At 42.5% G+C, this 15,401-nt stretch overlaps 1 protein-coding gene across 1 annotated transcript in view; it reads left to right on the top strand.

Annotated features, from left to right (window-relative positions):
• Positions 1-778: 778 nt before the first annotated feature.
• The window catches only part of PDXK (pyridoxal kinase), a 37,212-nt gene continuing 22,589 nt past the window's right edge, over positions 779-15,401 (top strand). Inside the window, exon 1 of the mRNA XM_062488146.1 lies at positions 779-903. Within this exon, the coding sequence (XP_062344130.1) occupies positions 817-903 (87 nt within the window). The 5' untranslated portion in view covers positions 779-816. The remainder of the gene's footprint in view (positions 904-15,401) is intronic.

The following is a 15,401-nucleotide window of genomic DNA, read 5'->3' as shown; positions in this document are numbered from 1 at the left end:
GTGAGTTCTGGGCTTCTCGAGACAGGAGAGACATAGAGCTCCTGGAGCAGGTCCAGCAGAGGGCAATGAGGATGACTGGGGGACTGGAGCACCTCTCTTACGAGGAAAGGCCGAGGCCTGTTCAGGTTCTAGAAGAGACGGCTGAGAGGGACCTCATTAATGGGTATGAATATCTAAAAGGGGACTGTTAGAGGATAGACCAGGCTCTGCTTGGTGCTACCCAGCAAGGGGACAGGAGGCGAGTGGCAGAAACTGACGGTCAGAAGTTCCCTCTGAGCATGAGGAAGAACTGTGTGCAGCAACCGAGCACCGGGACAGACAGCCCAGAGAGGATACGGAATGTCCTTCACTGGAGATACTCCAGAACCGCATGGACACAACCCTGTGCTCTGCGCCGGCCCTGCCTGAGCAGGGAGGCTGCACCTGGTGACCCGCTGCGGTCCCTTCCAGCAGCCTGGCGCATCCCGCGGTGTTCGGGCTCTGGTCGGAGCGGGCCGGGCCCGGAGCTCGGTGCCGTTGGCCCCGCCGGGCGCGGGCGGGCGGAGCGGCCGCGTGACGCCCGTGGCTGTGCGGGCCCCACGGCGCTGGGGCTGCCCGGGAGCCGCGTCCCCTCCGCCCCGCACACGGCCCCGGGCAGCCGGCGCGGAAGCAGGCGGCCATTCGGAGCCGGCCGGTGCCCGCCTCCCGTTCCCTGCCGCTGAGGGTGTGTGACGGGCGGGCAGGGCGAGCGCGTCACGCCGCCCGCGCTCCGCCTCCCGCTCCTGCTCCCGGCGCCGCCACCTCGGCCCGGCGCGGGCAGGCGCGCACGGCGCAGCCATGGAGCCGGAGTGCCGGGTGCTCTCCATCCAGAGCCACGTCGTCCGCGGCTACGTGGGCAACAAGGCGGCCACCTTCCCCTTGCAGGTAAGCGAGCGCGGACTTGCTGCTGCTCCTCCTCTCGCTCCGCCGCTGTTCCCTGCGGGGAGGCGCGGGGAGCCGGGCGGGCGGTGCGTGACGGCAACGCTGCCCGGCGAGCCCGGGCGCCCCGGTGACTCCTGCCAAGCCGGGGTAAGGTCAGGGCACGCTGGGGAAATCCCCGCACGGGCGCTCTCCCCGCCCGCCCCGGTGCCGGCGGCAGTGCCCGTCCCGGGGCTCCGCGCTCCCCGCTGCGGCTGCGCCTCCCGCCGGCCCCGCGCCGCTCCCGTTAACGCAGCTGCTCCGGGGCTGTGGCACGGCGAGCGGGCTCGGCACGGGAGGGGCAGCTCCTTCGCGGCTGCTGCTGCTGTTGCTGCTGCTGGGTGTGCTCGGCTCCGCGCTGCCGGCAGCGGGCGCGGATATCCAGCCGCGGCTCCTGCCCCTTAAGGCTGGGTCATCGCCGTGTCCCGTGCCGGGGACTCGGCAGCGGTGTCCTTGTGCTGGCGCCCAGCTGAGCCCCGCCTGCCCCCGGGAGCGATGGGGCTGGGTGATCCCCCACCCCGGCTGGTCTGGGGAAGCCGTAGTGGGGTGTAAGGGCCGCTCAGTGCATGTGCAAGACAGGGCCAGAGAAACTGCCTGGCATGGCCCGGGGCTCCGGGGTGTAATTAGATCTTGGCCTTCGTGGCTGTCATGTGCTGCCTTCGGAGCTGTTTGCTTGGATCTCGCCGGTACTGGGAAAACATTGGGTGAACCCTTGCTCATCGCACTGTTAGCTCTTGTGTAGGGTCTGTATCCTCAAGGGCTCATTGGGGCCTGCCCATCAAGAGGTCTTTGACATACGCGTGTCTGGATGGAGCTCTCTAAGAACATCATAACCAGAACACGCTGTGTTGTGACATGGCTTATCTTGGTGTGTGCTTACCAACGATGGTGTAACTCAATTGACTAGACAGGAGAGATGATGTACTCTGATAAATGGTGCGAGATCGGGCCTGCAAGAACCACTGTCACACCCCCGTATCACCATCCAGTTATAATGTAACCAAGTCTCCTCAAAATTATTGTATGGTGGAGGGTGATGTACCTGTGTAACCCGAGCGTTGTGGAAAAATACAAGTATGTAGGGTTCCAGGCCAAAAAAGGTTGTGTACTGCAGGCTAGCTGTTCTTCCTTTCCTGAAAAAAAAACAATCTCGAAATTGTTCTTCCCCTTTCAGTTTCTGTGTAGCAGAAGAGCACACAGTAATACTTATTCCAGAAGTCTCCAGTTTCTTAAACTGTTCTCTCCATTCTAATTCTCTGTCAAATGTTCTCTTTTCTGTAGCTTAACCTTTCTGTGACACATGAGCTGTGTAACTTGGCAAATGGGTTCCTGGAAAGTGTCTTTAGTTCCTCGCCTATGATGGTATAAAATACTACTGGGGTTAAAAAAAACCCTGTTGATGGCATAGCTGGGTTTTGTTCAGGAAGCTGTTGCACTCACACTGTGTAATATTCCTCAGTGTGTAGTATAACAAGAAGTTTCTGGAGTGGGAGGAAGAGAAATTCATTTGGGGAGCAGCCAAACTCTTGCCGCTACTGGCTGCACTTGCAAAAACTATGTAGGCAGACCTTAGTCAAGTTGTGCTTGCTGGACAGTTACCTAAACCCTTGTTTTGCTAGAACATCAGGAGGGGCAAGGTGCCCCACAGTGAAATTTTGCTTTTATTTGTGAAGAGAATTACAAACCTGAGTCTTGTTCTTACATTGTTTTTATATAGACATATAAATGATAACCTGTATCTATTCTTGAGGACTGGTACAAATCTGGCATGCTTTTATTTCCTATTTTTTTTTCTTTATTTTTCTGAACCAGTTAAGTGAGGCTCCCTTTGGTGCTCATCAGTATTGAGTTTGCAAGGCAGAGTGTATGTAGATATGTGTGTCTGTGTGCTTGTGAGGTCTTATGGGCTGAAATCCTGACACAACAGTTCAGGAATCTGCATTTGGACAGCAGCATCCAAATAGAAAACCTGACATGGTTTCACCGACTCTTTGCAGACTTATCCAAAAAACATCACTTGTGTTTGCATGACCTGATCTTTGGTGGAAATCTATGATGGGACTATCAATAGCCAGCAATCTGCACAGAAGAGAGTTCTTTAAGATCTTTTTTTAAACAGTTGTTTGCATTTTGTCTGGCTTCCACTAGAGGAGAAGCTAAAGTATTTTAAATGTAGTATGTAGGAGGACTTTCATCTGTGGAGTGTGTTGTAAACACTTTTTATATGGCAAACATAGCAGAACAGAGTTAGACCAGATATTAGAGCAGTTACAATAATGGAAGTAATAGAGCTAAGTGAGAAATGTTAGAACTTTACATAATTTCAGGTTAAAATACATTTAAGTAATTAGACAGTCTAGATTAACTAATAGGTTATAGAGGAAACATTCACCTGGATTTGCCAGAGAGTGAACTGCCCTCGGCACTGCTTTGAATTCTGCCTTGACAGTAGTTTAAATAGTTTTTACTTGCATGGTGTTGCTATGTCTTAAAAATGTCACCATGAATGTCACCATGACATTCAACTTCACTTTTATCATACGTATTTTTTTTTCCTTAGAGACTTCTCTTAGCTGTTAATTTTAAATATAATTTTAGCTTGTCCTTCCTGCCCCACCTTTTACGTAGGCAGAATGCGACAATAAGTAAAGGGAGCAGAACTGCCAAGCAGAGAGTTACAAAGAGAGTTACTTCTCAAACCACAGAGAATCCAGAAGGACAAGGTGATTTCTCTTCTGCAGAGGTACCTTGTTCTGACCAACATGAAAACTTTGGGAGGCAGAGAAATTTAAGATTCATATGCTTCACCCATCATAATATCAGCTCTTGGGAATCATTGTGTCAGTCTGTGTGCTCAGTTCTTGGGGCCTCCATGAGCTTCCAGGAAAGAGTTTTGAAATTATAAGGAAGGGGCATGAGAAAATCCCAGCCAGTTTTACCTGGGCACTGGACATTTGCATTTGGTTGCCACTGGAATAGTTCATACCCCTGTCTGCAAACCAGAAAATGTTGATCTCTGCTTATGTCTCAGTAACAGTAATGGTTTGGGGTAATTTTGTTTGTTTTGTCTGCCCTAACACTCACAGAATTTGAGAAAATTGTGCCAATGTTTTGAGTATTTAATTCCTGATTTCCTTTTATATCTGCTTACCTTGAAGATGGACCTAAAAGCTGAGACAAACACCATTACGTATTTGGATCTGGAGAAGGAAATTGTCTGTCCTGAACTGTAGAACCATAAACAGTTTCTACAATACAGCATAAAATGGCTTTTTGAAATCTGTTCAAGTACTTTATTTGCTTTTTAACTTTTTTTCCCTCTGCTAAATGGTGATAGTTGTCCAGGTATTACAAGGACTGATGATTCTCAGACTAGTTTTCAGTAATTCTCCTCTGGAAATAAAACAGTAAGTCTACAGTTTTAGGTACTTCTTAATTGTAGAAAAGATGGGAAAACAACTTTGGTCAGCACAGGAATTTATTTGATATTTAGGGATAGTCTTGAACTACCTTGTCCAGTATATGTTGAGACCAAAACCAGTATCAGTAGATCTTTGCTAATTATCTATTTCCTTAGCAAAAAAGTTAAATACTTTTTTCTTTATTTCGCTGAAAAGTAGAGTTAAATGGCTTAAGGATTGTGTAGAAAAATAAAGTACATACCTTATTTAAGATGACTCTTTTTCATTTTCAAACCCTGCTATTGTGTTAATAGTATGAGTCAGAAGAAGGATGAATCAATCAAAAGTCTTTACAGAGTAACAATAGGAAATGTTCTTACTGGGTAGGCCTTATTTTTGTTACAGATCAAAGGCTGAAAAAACCTAAACCTTAAACAAAAAATAAATACAAAGATGAAAGAATGCATTTGGTCTTTGTAGCATTCAAAGATTGTCCCAAATTGCATCTTTGAAACAACAATTATTGCTCTAGAATCATACTTCAAATTAAGTTTCTGGTAGCATGCTTTTTTTCCCCCGACTTTGTTCTTTCAAGAAAGGTAGATAAGGGGTGAATGAATTAAAAAAACAAACAAACAAACAAAAAAAACCCCCTGAAAACATAAAAAAAATTCACAACCCCTCTGGGAAGGCTTGTTCAAAGCTGTGTAAAGAGCATTTGTTTCTTATGTGGATGTCAGCACATGTAGCTGCAAAAGCCGGGTGAATTCCTTGCACAAGGTGAGGCCCTGAAAAACATTTGTTAACCAAAAAGTCCAAATCCACCTGGCAGTGTTATTTCTGGGGAAAGGCTTTACCAGATCTTTGCAGAAGTGCTTGTCCAGATGAACCCAGTTCAGGTGCATTGGGAGAACTTGGAACCTCTCAGAAGATTGTATGGGATGGACTTTCCACCTGCATGGTAAGATGGGAGGGAAGGTGAGTGGGACAGGACTGGGAGTGGAAAAGAAAGTAAATTATTACTCAAAACCAACAAACAACAAAGGGTGTCTGTGTCACTTTCAGCTCCCAGCATTGCTTTGAGATGGACTAGACTGAGGCTACTGGGGTCTCACTTTTACCTAACAATAGGAGTTCATGCTTGTGCACAACTCTAAACAAAGAGACCTTAATTTTCTCTTTGAATTCCTAATGGAATCCTTTCAGCTACTAATGCAAAATAATCAGCTTGAAAAATTAGACTTATTTCAACCTGCCTATAAGAGGTGCAGCTGGGGCTGCAGATGTGCTGTGGACTCTGAATGGCTGGGCAGAGCCTCTCTGAACAGAGTGGGACTGACTGAACCATCCTCATCCAAAGTCAGGTCTGTGTATTTGTGGGGCCTCTGACTGTTCCTGCAGGTCACTCAGTAATAAGCCTTTGTCATGAAAAGACAGTCATGAAAGTACAGAAATGCTGAGGGTTGTTCACACATGCTGATTGCATAACACAGTTTGTAAAGCTGCAAAAAGCATTTTAAGATGCTTTAAAAGTTATTTTGCAGTGTGCCTATGGGGCCAGTTCACCAGTTGGCATTTTAAACTTTTCAAAAAGATGGTGATGAATATTTACAATGATTGATGATTCTGATAATTTGCTGCCTTTTTCATAGTAAATTGTGAAAGTTTGAACCGTGCACATGCATGTGCTGGTATTTGACACAATAGTTACACTGGAGTGTGTGTAGTGAACAAATAGTTTTTGACAGAAGTGTAATCTTCTCATCTGTCTCAACACAGCAAAGGGAAAAGATGAAGGAGGATCCCATTTGGTGTCTACAAGTACATGCAAATATTTGACTTCAGAGGAAGCAAAAATACTTTACCCTGATTCACCCACTGTCTTTGGAAAAAAATTGGAGCTGTCAAGAAATTGCAAATCTTATTAAAAGACTGGAAAACATTGCCTAGAGGTGGATTTGCACTGTTTTTATGGGGAGTATAATGTACTCAGAGATTCAGTAGCAAGTGTTTACTTGCTTAAGGCATTCTTATATTAGGAATGGCCTTATTTTCTGTCTTCAAGTCTTAGAGACTTTTTTTAAAGTTTTCCAGTATTTGATGTCTTATTTCTGCTCCAGATGAAATCTCCAGGTGAGAGAATATTTTTTTCTGTATCAACAAAGAGAGACAGATAACAGAGTGAAGAGTGATCAGTTTTCTGGGAAAAGAAGAAAAGCTTCAAGTTAAGTTCATCTTAAAATGTATAGAAATGTATTAAAAGCAAAAGTATAGTTTGAAATAATAAAATGAATCTTTATATATATATATATGTATGCAAATTGTACAAAGGTTCACTTGATAAAAAACAAAGTTACAGACAGCTCTCTAAAATCTTCCTTTAAGTAAACTGTTGTCTTTTACTATTCACTTTCTCTATTTATATCCAAAAGATGATAGTCACTTTTCCTTGAAAAGCATATTTAGTCATTTTAGATAAGGGATAAACCATTATCCATGGCTGACTGAACACATACCAGGCAGGTATTTTTAGCTTCTTTGGGCTGAATGGATGCAAGTGGAAGTTCTGCTTCAGCTGCTCGTGTTATATGGAAAACAGGCTGGAGTTGGTGAGGCAAGGTTAATGTGAGGAGCTGGACATTAGTCTTGGGACATAAAATGTCATTCTTCTGAAATTACTATATGCAGTAGAGTGTTCAGCTGCATAACAATATGTACAGAGGAAAAAAAAAATGTACGATGAGCGTAATGTTTGAAACATGCCAGGGAGGTCTGTGCTGATAGATAATATGAGCCCCACAAGAAGCCAGACTAGTTCATCATCTTGTGGCTTGGCAGCAGTGGGGTGACTTATCATAGCTAAAACAATATTACTGTGCTGAACTACCTGAAAATTTTCAAGCCTTTGTTCAGGACTCGTATTTGTTCATGTTAATTCATCCATGACACGTCCAAACTCCAGTTCCCTTATCATCTGGAACAATTATCCATAGAGCCAGAGAGAGAACTGAGATACCAAAACCTCTTCTGTGGTTCATTTAAAAACAAAACAAACTTCTCTTCACCCTATGTCATCCTTTGTAAATTTTAAGCATATGGAGTAGTTTGGGCTGAGTAGAAATCCTTGCATGATGATTTAACTTTGCTGTCTTGGGAATGCAAAGCACCTCTTGCCAGCTGGATGTGTGGGATTGAGGAGGTGCTAGAGCACACACTGGAAAATGGAAAGTCTCTTTCCCTGTGGAAAAACAAAAGCTGGAGGGCTGCTTTCTGATGTATGGATGCAGTCGCTCCCCAAACCAGCAGTGAATGGTTTTCCTGACCTGCAGAACTCTTCCAGTCTGGCCACAACTTTTCCCCTTCTCCGCACTGCGGGGTCCACTCGTGTTCTGCCTCTCAGAAGAAGATCTGTGTGGGCATCTCCAGCAAGGATGGCACAGCTAGCAGTGACATTAATAAGCTGAAGGGAGGAATCCGTGACAGTCTTTGAGAGCAGTGCTCACTGGAAACATCCAAAGAAATGCAGTGCTTGTCTGTCCCAAAATATCAGAATACAGCAGCATTTTTTCTCTTGCTTCGTTTGGCAGATTGCTAGCCAGTAAAGCCAAGAAAAAGTGTTATTTTTCGTACTCCCCATATTTTTAACACATAGTTATTTGGGTTTTTTTCCTGAATTTTACCATGCTTCTTTATGGCTGTTCAATGTGGTAATTCTGTCTCTAACTTCTTTAAGGAGAAAGAATAGTTACAGCAAAAACAAGTGTTGGCTAAATTCTCAAAATTTAATCCTGTTTTGCAGAATTGTACACTGGAGCTTATGGTTACATATTTAGTAAAGTCTGGTCTAAATCTAGAAAAAATAAATATATATATTTTACAAATCTGTGTACCTTACAAATCTGTGTATTTTATGACTTTTTTGGATGATGAGTACTATTGCTTGAGGTCACACTGAAGGAAAGCTCTTTTTCTATCCATCTTCACTGTGGTTACTCTTATTTTTCTGGCCGGATACCATCGCCCCTGGCTCACAGGGGTGAGCACCCCACTTCCTGTGAGAAACAATCAACACAACTCTGAGCATTTCGCAGAAATGAAAACACAAGTTTTTTAAAAAGCCAGTTGTTTTGTTCTCACTGTAGTTAATGGAAGTAACATTGTGCCTCTGTCCATTTGTGCAGTAACCAAACAAATACGTGGCAAGCTAGTATTAAATTTGAGAAGTTTTATATTGTCACCTGTCCTCTAGGGTACTGAAATCTGTTGGTTTCAGTAGAGAAGCCACTTTGAGAAATGCTGCTGCCAGCTGGTCCTTCCACCTGCACTATTTTGTGTCTGCTTCAATGCTCCAGGGAAAGTCATTTTTGTGAGGCCATGTGGTAAACTGCTCTGAGAAACCATCCAGGTTATAAATGACTTGGCAAAAATGGAAAAGAAGAAAGTGAGTTTTTATTTTGTGAGCCAATTTCCTGATTCAGTTCTCTAACACAGCCCCACAGACAGCTCTTCTGTCATAGCTGAGGTGCCAGTGTAGGAGCAAGCCCCAGGCTCCTGTACCTGCTGTCTGCTGAAGAGAACATTTTTCAGAGTACTCTTCTCTTCAGAATAAGACATCTGCTTATTCTGAAGGAAGTGGTGAGGCATCCACTCTTCCTGTGCGTGGCCTTGGTCTGATCTTCACATAATGTGGTACCTTCTTCGGGGAGCTGTTTCCTGTTTTGTTTCTTCAGGTGTCTCTTACCGTGCAATTTAATGTCTAAACCTTTGGTAGAGTGGGATCCATTCATAATCTACCTCAGAATTCCACATAAAGCATGTGCTGGTAAAACAAATCTCTCAGGTAGGATAACTCCACCTTACATATACAGAATGTGATTGCCCATACCTTGCTAATGGACTGGTGGTTAGGGACCTGGCTAGCCAAAATATGAACAGCAGGACTAAAAGTAAAGTAAAAGTCAGAAGAAAAGAATGTGCTGTGGGATCCTCCTCTGCCATTTCATTCACTAAAATAAAAGAGAGAATTCCCATGCCTGTTGAACCTCTTGGTGCTGTCTGCCTTCCTCTCCTTATCAGTATTTGCAAACTTCCTCATGCAGCACTGCAGGATTCCAGCTGGCAGGAGTTTGCAGTGACAGTATGGTGTTTTTGTCAAATTACATCCAAGTGTAGAAGGAAGCAGCGCGAAGATGATGAATCTGAAATCTGCAGTGAACCTACTTTTCCATCTAAAATCAGCATCTGAAGTCACTGTGCCTAACACTGAAGAGTCTCAGGTAGAATGTGCAGAGCCCCCCAGCACCACCTCATTCTGATGTTTTAATGTTTGTCCTTCAGTGGGAAGAATGAAGAGGAAAACAGCAGCAGAAACAAGTTTTTTCTTGTCTTTCACTGGCCTTAACCTTTATAAATGGGTGTCTTGCAGATCCATCACTTAATACCACTCCAGATGGCAGGAATGGCCTCCTGCCCATAGAAAGGACAGTAGAGCAGCTCTACCACAAATCTTTTGACCCTGCAGTCATCTTGATCCCAAACTGGAACTGTTGTGATGAAGGGAGCAGTGCTGAGGGGGGGGTGTGTCTTACAGGCACAAGAGGCTGTTTGTTTGAGTAGCCTAAGGAAATGGTCATGATGTAAAACAAGGAATTTCTTAGTGCTGAATAAAATGGCTGAGGCGAATTTTGATAAAGGGATATATTTTATGTCATCTGAGTATCTTGCATTGAACTGTTAGTAGTGCATGCCAATCAGTCTGTCCAGGTGCAAAGAAAAATTGCTAATATGCTGTTTGCTCTGAAATACTCCTGTGTCTCCAAGACTTCTTTGGAAAAGCATCTTTAAGTCGTTACTGGATAATCTTGAATTTGGCCTAATTACGATTCAGATAAGTATTTTCATTGCAAGCTTTTTCAGAAAAATCAAGAAATTATTTGAGAACAGATTCACTGCAGTCTCAGGCTGTTCTAGTCTTTTCTGTTCAGTTGGCCATGATATTACAGCTAGATCAGCCCATCAGCAAATTCTCAGTGAGTAACAATTTTGCCAGAGCACTGTGACAAAAACTGTAGTCTGCTCTGGCAGAGGAGAGAGGATTTCTCTTCTGCTCCAGTCTTTACAGTGTCCTCTGTGGTGTCCAGTGCTGAAGTCAGCTTACTAGTCCTGAAAATGGGTATGCAGTTGATCACAGGTAAAAAAAGAGCATCACTGAAGGAACAAGCCCTGTTCAGTGCCCAGCCACCCTCTGGGGTAAGAACCTTTTCCTAATACCCAACCTAAACCTCCCCTGACACAGCTCCAGGCCATTCCCTCGGTCCTGTCACTGTCCCCACAGAGCAGAGATCAGTGCCTGTCCCTCCTGTTCCCCTCACAAGGAAGCTGTGACTGCACTGAGCTCTCCCCTCAGTCTCCTTTTCTCCAGGCTGAACAACCCCAGGTCCTTCAGATGCTCCCCACAAGGTGATGCTCCTTCCCCTCCAGACCCTTCACCATCTTTGTAGCCCTCCTTTGGATACACTCTGGTAGCTTAATATCCTTCTTCCATTATGGTGCCTTTTTCTCAAGTTCATCTGGTGTATATTTTTACTGTCTTTCTAACCTCAGAATTTGAAGTGGTCCATTCATAAATCACCAATAATATGTCCAGCATGCCTGTCCCCAGTTTATTTGCTCTAATATTTTTATCCTGGCACGATATCCCAAATATCCTAATGTTTTTTCTTTTCAGTGCCTTGTCAAATGCTGCACTAAAATACAAGTATATTATAAGTACAGAGTTCTTTTTAGATATTTGGTGTGCCTTATTAAAAGCTCAGAGAATAAAGAGATTGGGTTAGTCAATAGCAATTTCAGTTCAGTTTATCAGCCCACGCCAGCAATTATTCCTGCTTCACTAATTGTCAGGACATGCCTTTTCTTTTTACCAAGTTCCTATTTCTCAAACTGAATTAGTGTTCTTACTTTTCTGCACCCAATACAGTGTATGTTTTTTTGGTTCAGCAGCAAATGGAAGGAGATGCAATTAAGTGAAAGAGCTGGCAGACAGCAAGAGGTGCAAGCTGCAACTGGGAAATTTTTCTTTTTCTCCCATTCCAAATTAGTTTGATTACAGAAATTCAGCCTTTTAAAACATGTTTCTGTGCCATCTCCAGAGGAGTACAGTGGAGCAATGATGTTCACTGGAGCTGCAGTGATGGCTGTGTGAGGTGAAGTCCCAAACTGTAGGACATTCATGCAAACAGTTTTTAATACAATGGCTGCATGGAGCAATTCTGGCCTGACACAGAGACTTTCTTATTGGAAAGTATTTCTGCCAATACATGGCAAAAAACCACCTCAAGCCTCAATTACCTTGTTTGACAGGGTAATTTTAATGGTGGTAGTAGAGTTAATTCTATTACTGTCTTTCAATTAAGACCAGTTTTAATACATATATATTTATATAAAAGTTGGAAGGAAAAGAATGGAATTGGTTTATATGATGCAGCAATATTTTTACACAAATGCAGATATTCCTGTCTAATTCAGTTTGTGAACTGTACACATGCTCTGCTAAAAGTCAGCAGTTTGGAGTCTTACCACCAGATTTCTTGAAAATTCCTCATAGATTGTGTCTAGTTAAGTCTTGGTAACCCCCTTGGTTTATGTACATCTTTGTGGTATAAAAATTTGTCCTTTGACTGATGATACTGCTGGGATAAGACCTCACCTTGAAGGGAGTTAATAAAGCAATAGGGAACGGGGGAATATTTGTATTTTGTGTATTTGTATATATTTGAGATGTAGAATTTGCTATTAAATATTCACTTGTTTCTTAAAATGCTGTTCTGTGCTTTAAATGATATAAATCAAAGTACTCCTCAGTGCTTGGAAAATTTGACTGGCTTTTGAAGCTGAGGAATTTTGTTTTTTTCTTTCTGTAGAGCTCCATGGCTTGTCATGTGCTGCCATTAATTTTTGAATATTAGATGCAGCCTCATAGTGTGATGATTAGAGGACTGGATCATCTCTTTTACGAGGAAAGGCTGAGAGATTTGTGTGGTTTTGGTTCATTTGGTGATGTCTGTTATACTTCTAACTCATCAATCTGTTACCATTTGTTGACACAAAGGATGGGACATGGCTGGATTGGATGTTTCATCATTTGAATATTCATTAGAAAAAGAGTCATCCTTTTTTCTTAAAAGATTTACTTGCAAAAACAGTATCTTGCTACAAAGCAGAAGTGTTGAGGTGCAAGGAATTTAAGTGTTACAATACAAGGCTGCATTTATTTTGGGGAGAACTGGACGCATGAAAGTCAAATCCTCCTTTCAGAAATGGAGTCTCAAAGGTTCTCCCCATGATTAGCAGAACCTTGTTCCTTCCTACCTTTTAACCATTTTTCTGTGCCTTTTGTTTCCCTTAGAGATAAATTCATCTTTCAGAGTTGTGAGATTTTTACCTGTGGCACATTTGTAGCTCAGATCATAAAAAAGCCCACAAGATACCTTGTGTTCACAATAAAAGAATTTGTATGACTGACTGGCTGAGCTTGATTTACAACTTCAACTACTGATAGTTTCCCTGGATTTGTGATTTACAAACGGTTTTGTCTGGGGACTCATCTAAGAAAATTGGTTTTGATGTGTTCTGGTATGGTAAAGCTAAGGTTTTCTAAAATTAAGAACTTCAAAGAAACTGAAGAATTTGGATGGAGGTTTTGCCTTTATCCCATGAAATGTAGATAGCAACCTGTGAACATGTATCAAGAACATAAATACTATGGAAGAAACATGTATGAAGATCTGCACAATGTGGTTTTAAACAAACTTTGGATTTTTTCTTTTCTTACACTGTTCTGTTGGGTTCTTTTTTTCCCTCTGCCTTTTCCTCATTCCAGATTTTTCCTCCAACTTGAGCTGTGTTACTGCTTCATGGTTTTAATTTCAAACCTTAAAATGAAATGCCACTGGAGGCACAAAGCCAGTGCCCTAAGAGGACAATATATACTGGTCGTGTTGCAGATTAGAAAGGTGGTTTTAATTGAATTTCATTCTTGCAGAACTAGGTCATTGTTCTCCAAGGTTGTTTAAATTAGGTACAAACTAAAGCATTCTAATTAAATTGGTCCACTGGTCATTTAACAGCAAAGGATATATTATCTCTACTGTCAAAGCTGGCATAGTTAATAGTGTAAACATAGAGTACCCCTGGGCTTTATCCTTAGAACCAGAACTTCAGGTTGGGGAGCCTGTGGTGGTATTTTATGTGATTTTACACATGGAGTTCTACAACGGATAAAACTGATTTTTTTGTAGATAATTGTATCACTTCATGATGGAGTGACCCAGGCTGGAAGGGACCTCAGGAGCCTCTGGCTCGAAGCTTGGGCAGCACCAAGTTCAGCTCAGGCTACTCAGGGGTTTATCCTCCTTGGATGTTGAAAACCTCCAATGACAGCAATTCCCAGAGCATCTCAGCCTCCTCTAGGCCCCCTTTTTCTGAATATGTACGTATAATGCATTGGAAATTGGGTATTTTTGTGTGTGTGTTTTTTTCTAATGTTTAGTACCCTGAAAGCCACTAAAACTTAGTTCAGATCAGGTGTTTCTGTAATCAAGTGACAGTTTTTCTCTCACACTTAGGAGACATAAGATATTTCTCTCTTTAAAAAATTACTATTTTTCTCCCCAAACTGTATGCAAACAACAAAAAACAAGTGAATTTCTTGAGTACTACAAAGTGTGTTACACTTTTGGAAATACACCTTTTTCCCCTGCAGGAGCACAGTAAAGCTGCAATACAAATTTAAACAGAAGCAGTTCCGTAACAGCTTTTCACATTTCTCAGAGTAAATAAAAATTATTAAATGAGAAATTATATTAATATTTACTCTGAGGCAGAGCTAATCTTTGAAGTTAACAGTTTTCTGACTCAAGTGGTGTTAATAATCAGATACCAAATAGGATTAGGAGGTAAAAATGAGTACCTTTACTTGTCTTCAGACCATTGGTACATAATGTAGATTACACAAATATAAACATAAAGGTTGGCAATCATTAAAACTGAATTTCAGGTGTTGCATTTGCTTCCAAATCTTCCTGCTCATTTGTCTGTTGCTACACCCACAATTTTCCATACTGTGAAATGGTTTTCTTCTTGTTCTGCAGACTCCCATTTACGTAACACCTGAGACTCTCCTCTGGAATGTATGTTTGTTGTATTTGATTTCTGACAGTCTTAGGCAGTGGTTTGTTGTGGTGATGAAGTAACACGTTTTAGTGTTTATATGGTTGAAATGTTTTCTGGAAGGAATGGGAAGAGAGACTAAATTTTAAACAAAGCTGTCATTAGTGGCACAGTGGCAAAGTCCAAAGGGTTGCATGATTAGAGGTGAACCATAGCTGAGCTCCAGCTGTTTATGTAATTTACCCAATCCAAGGCATTTTCTGTCTGTCTGGGCCTTTAGGTTGCTCTATTAGTGAACCAACTCGTATATCTTGTAAAATTTTAATCCTGAAGGAGACCCATTTCTTGTCTCTTTATTTGGGGCATAATGGCTGGATCTAAGTTTCAATTACATCTGTGCTTTTAGGAAAACTAACCTGTCTATCCTCTTTTCCAAGACAGCCAACACCTTTAGAGGTTGTCCATGTATTTTGAAGTCTCTTCCTTTCTTGTGCGTTGATTTTTCCCTTGAGTGTTTACATTTTTGAAGAGGTGCATTTGGATAGGTCTCTAGACCACTTCCCTGCCCTGGTCCCACTTTTTTCTTTGCAAGGCTGGGAAAGCATCTGGGGGAAGAACTGGATGACATTTGTTCCTTTCCCTCAGTTACCTGGGATGAAGAACTCGGCTGAATTTGATGTCATGCATAATGTGCTTCATGCTGATGTGTTTCTTCTAATATTGTTCTGCTCTGGTGTGGGTACTTGGATTTAGTCTTGCAAATATTTTTCTGAAATGTGTCACTCAGATCTGCCAGCCATGCCTTCTAAGCATAGAACTCCTCCAGTTTTAATGCTGTGTGGTTTAATTTTAGAACGATTACACTTCTGCCTCTTTTATTTGAAGATACTTGAA

The sequence above is a fragment of the Cinclus cinclus genome, chromosome 2 (assembly GCF_963662255.1).
Source record: "Cinclus cinclus chromosome 2, bCinCin1.1, whole genome shotgun sequence".
Taxonomy (NCBI): Eukaryota; Metazoa; Chordata; class Aves; order Passeriformes; family Cinclidae; genus Cinclus; species Cinclus cinclus.
Note: the sequence above shows the minus strand (reverse complement) of the source record. Positions and strands in the feature narration are given on the sequence as shown.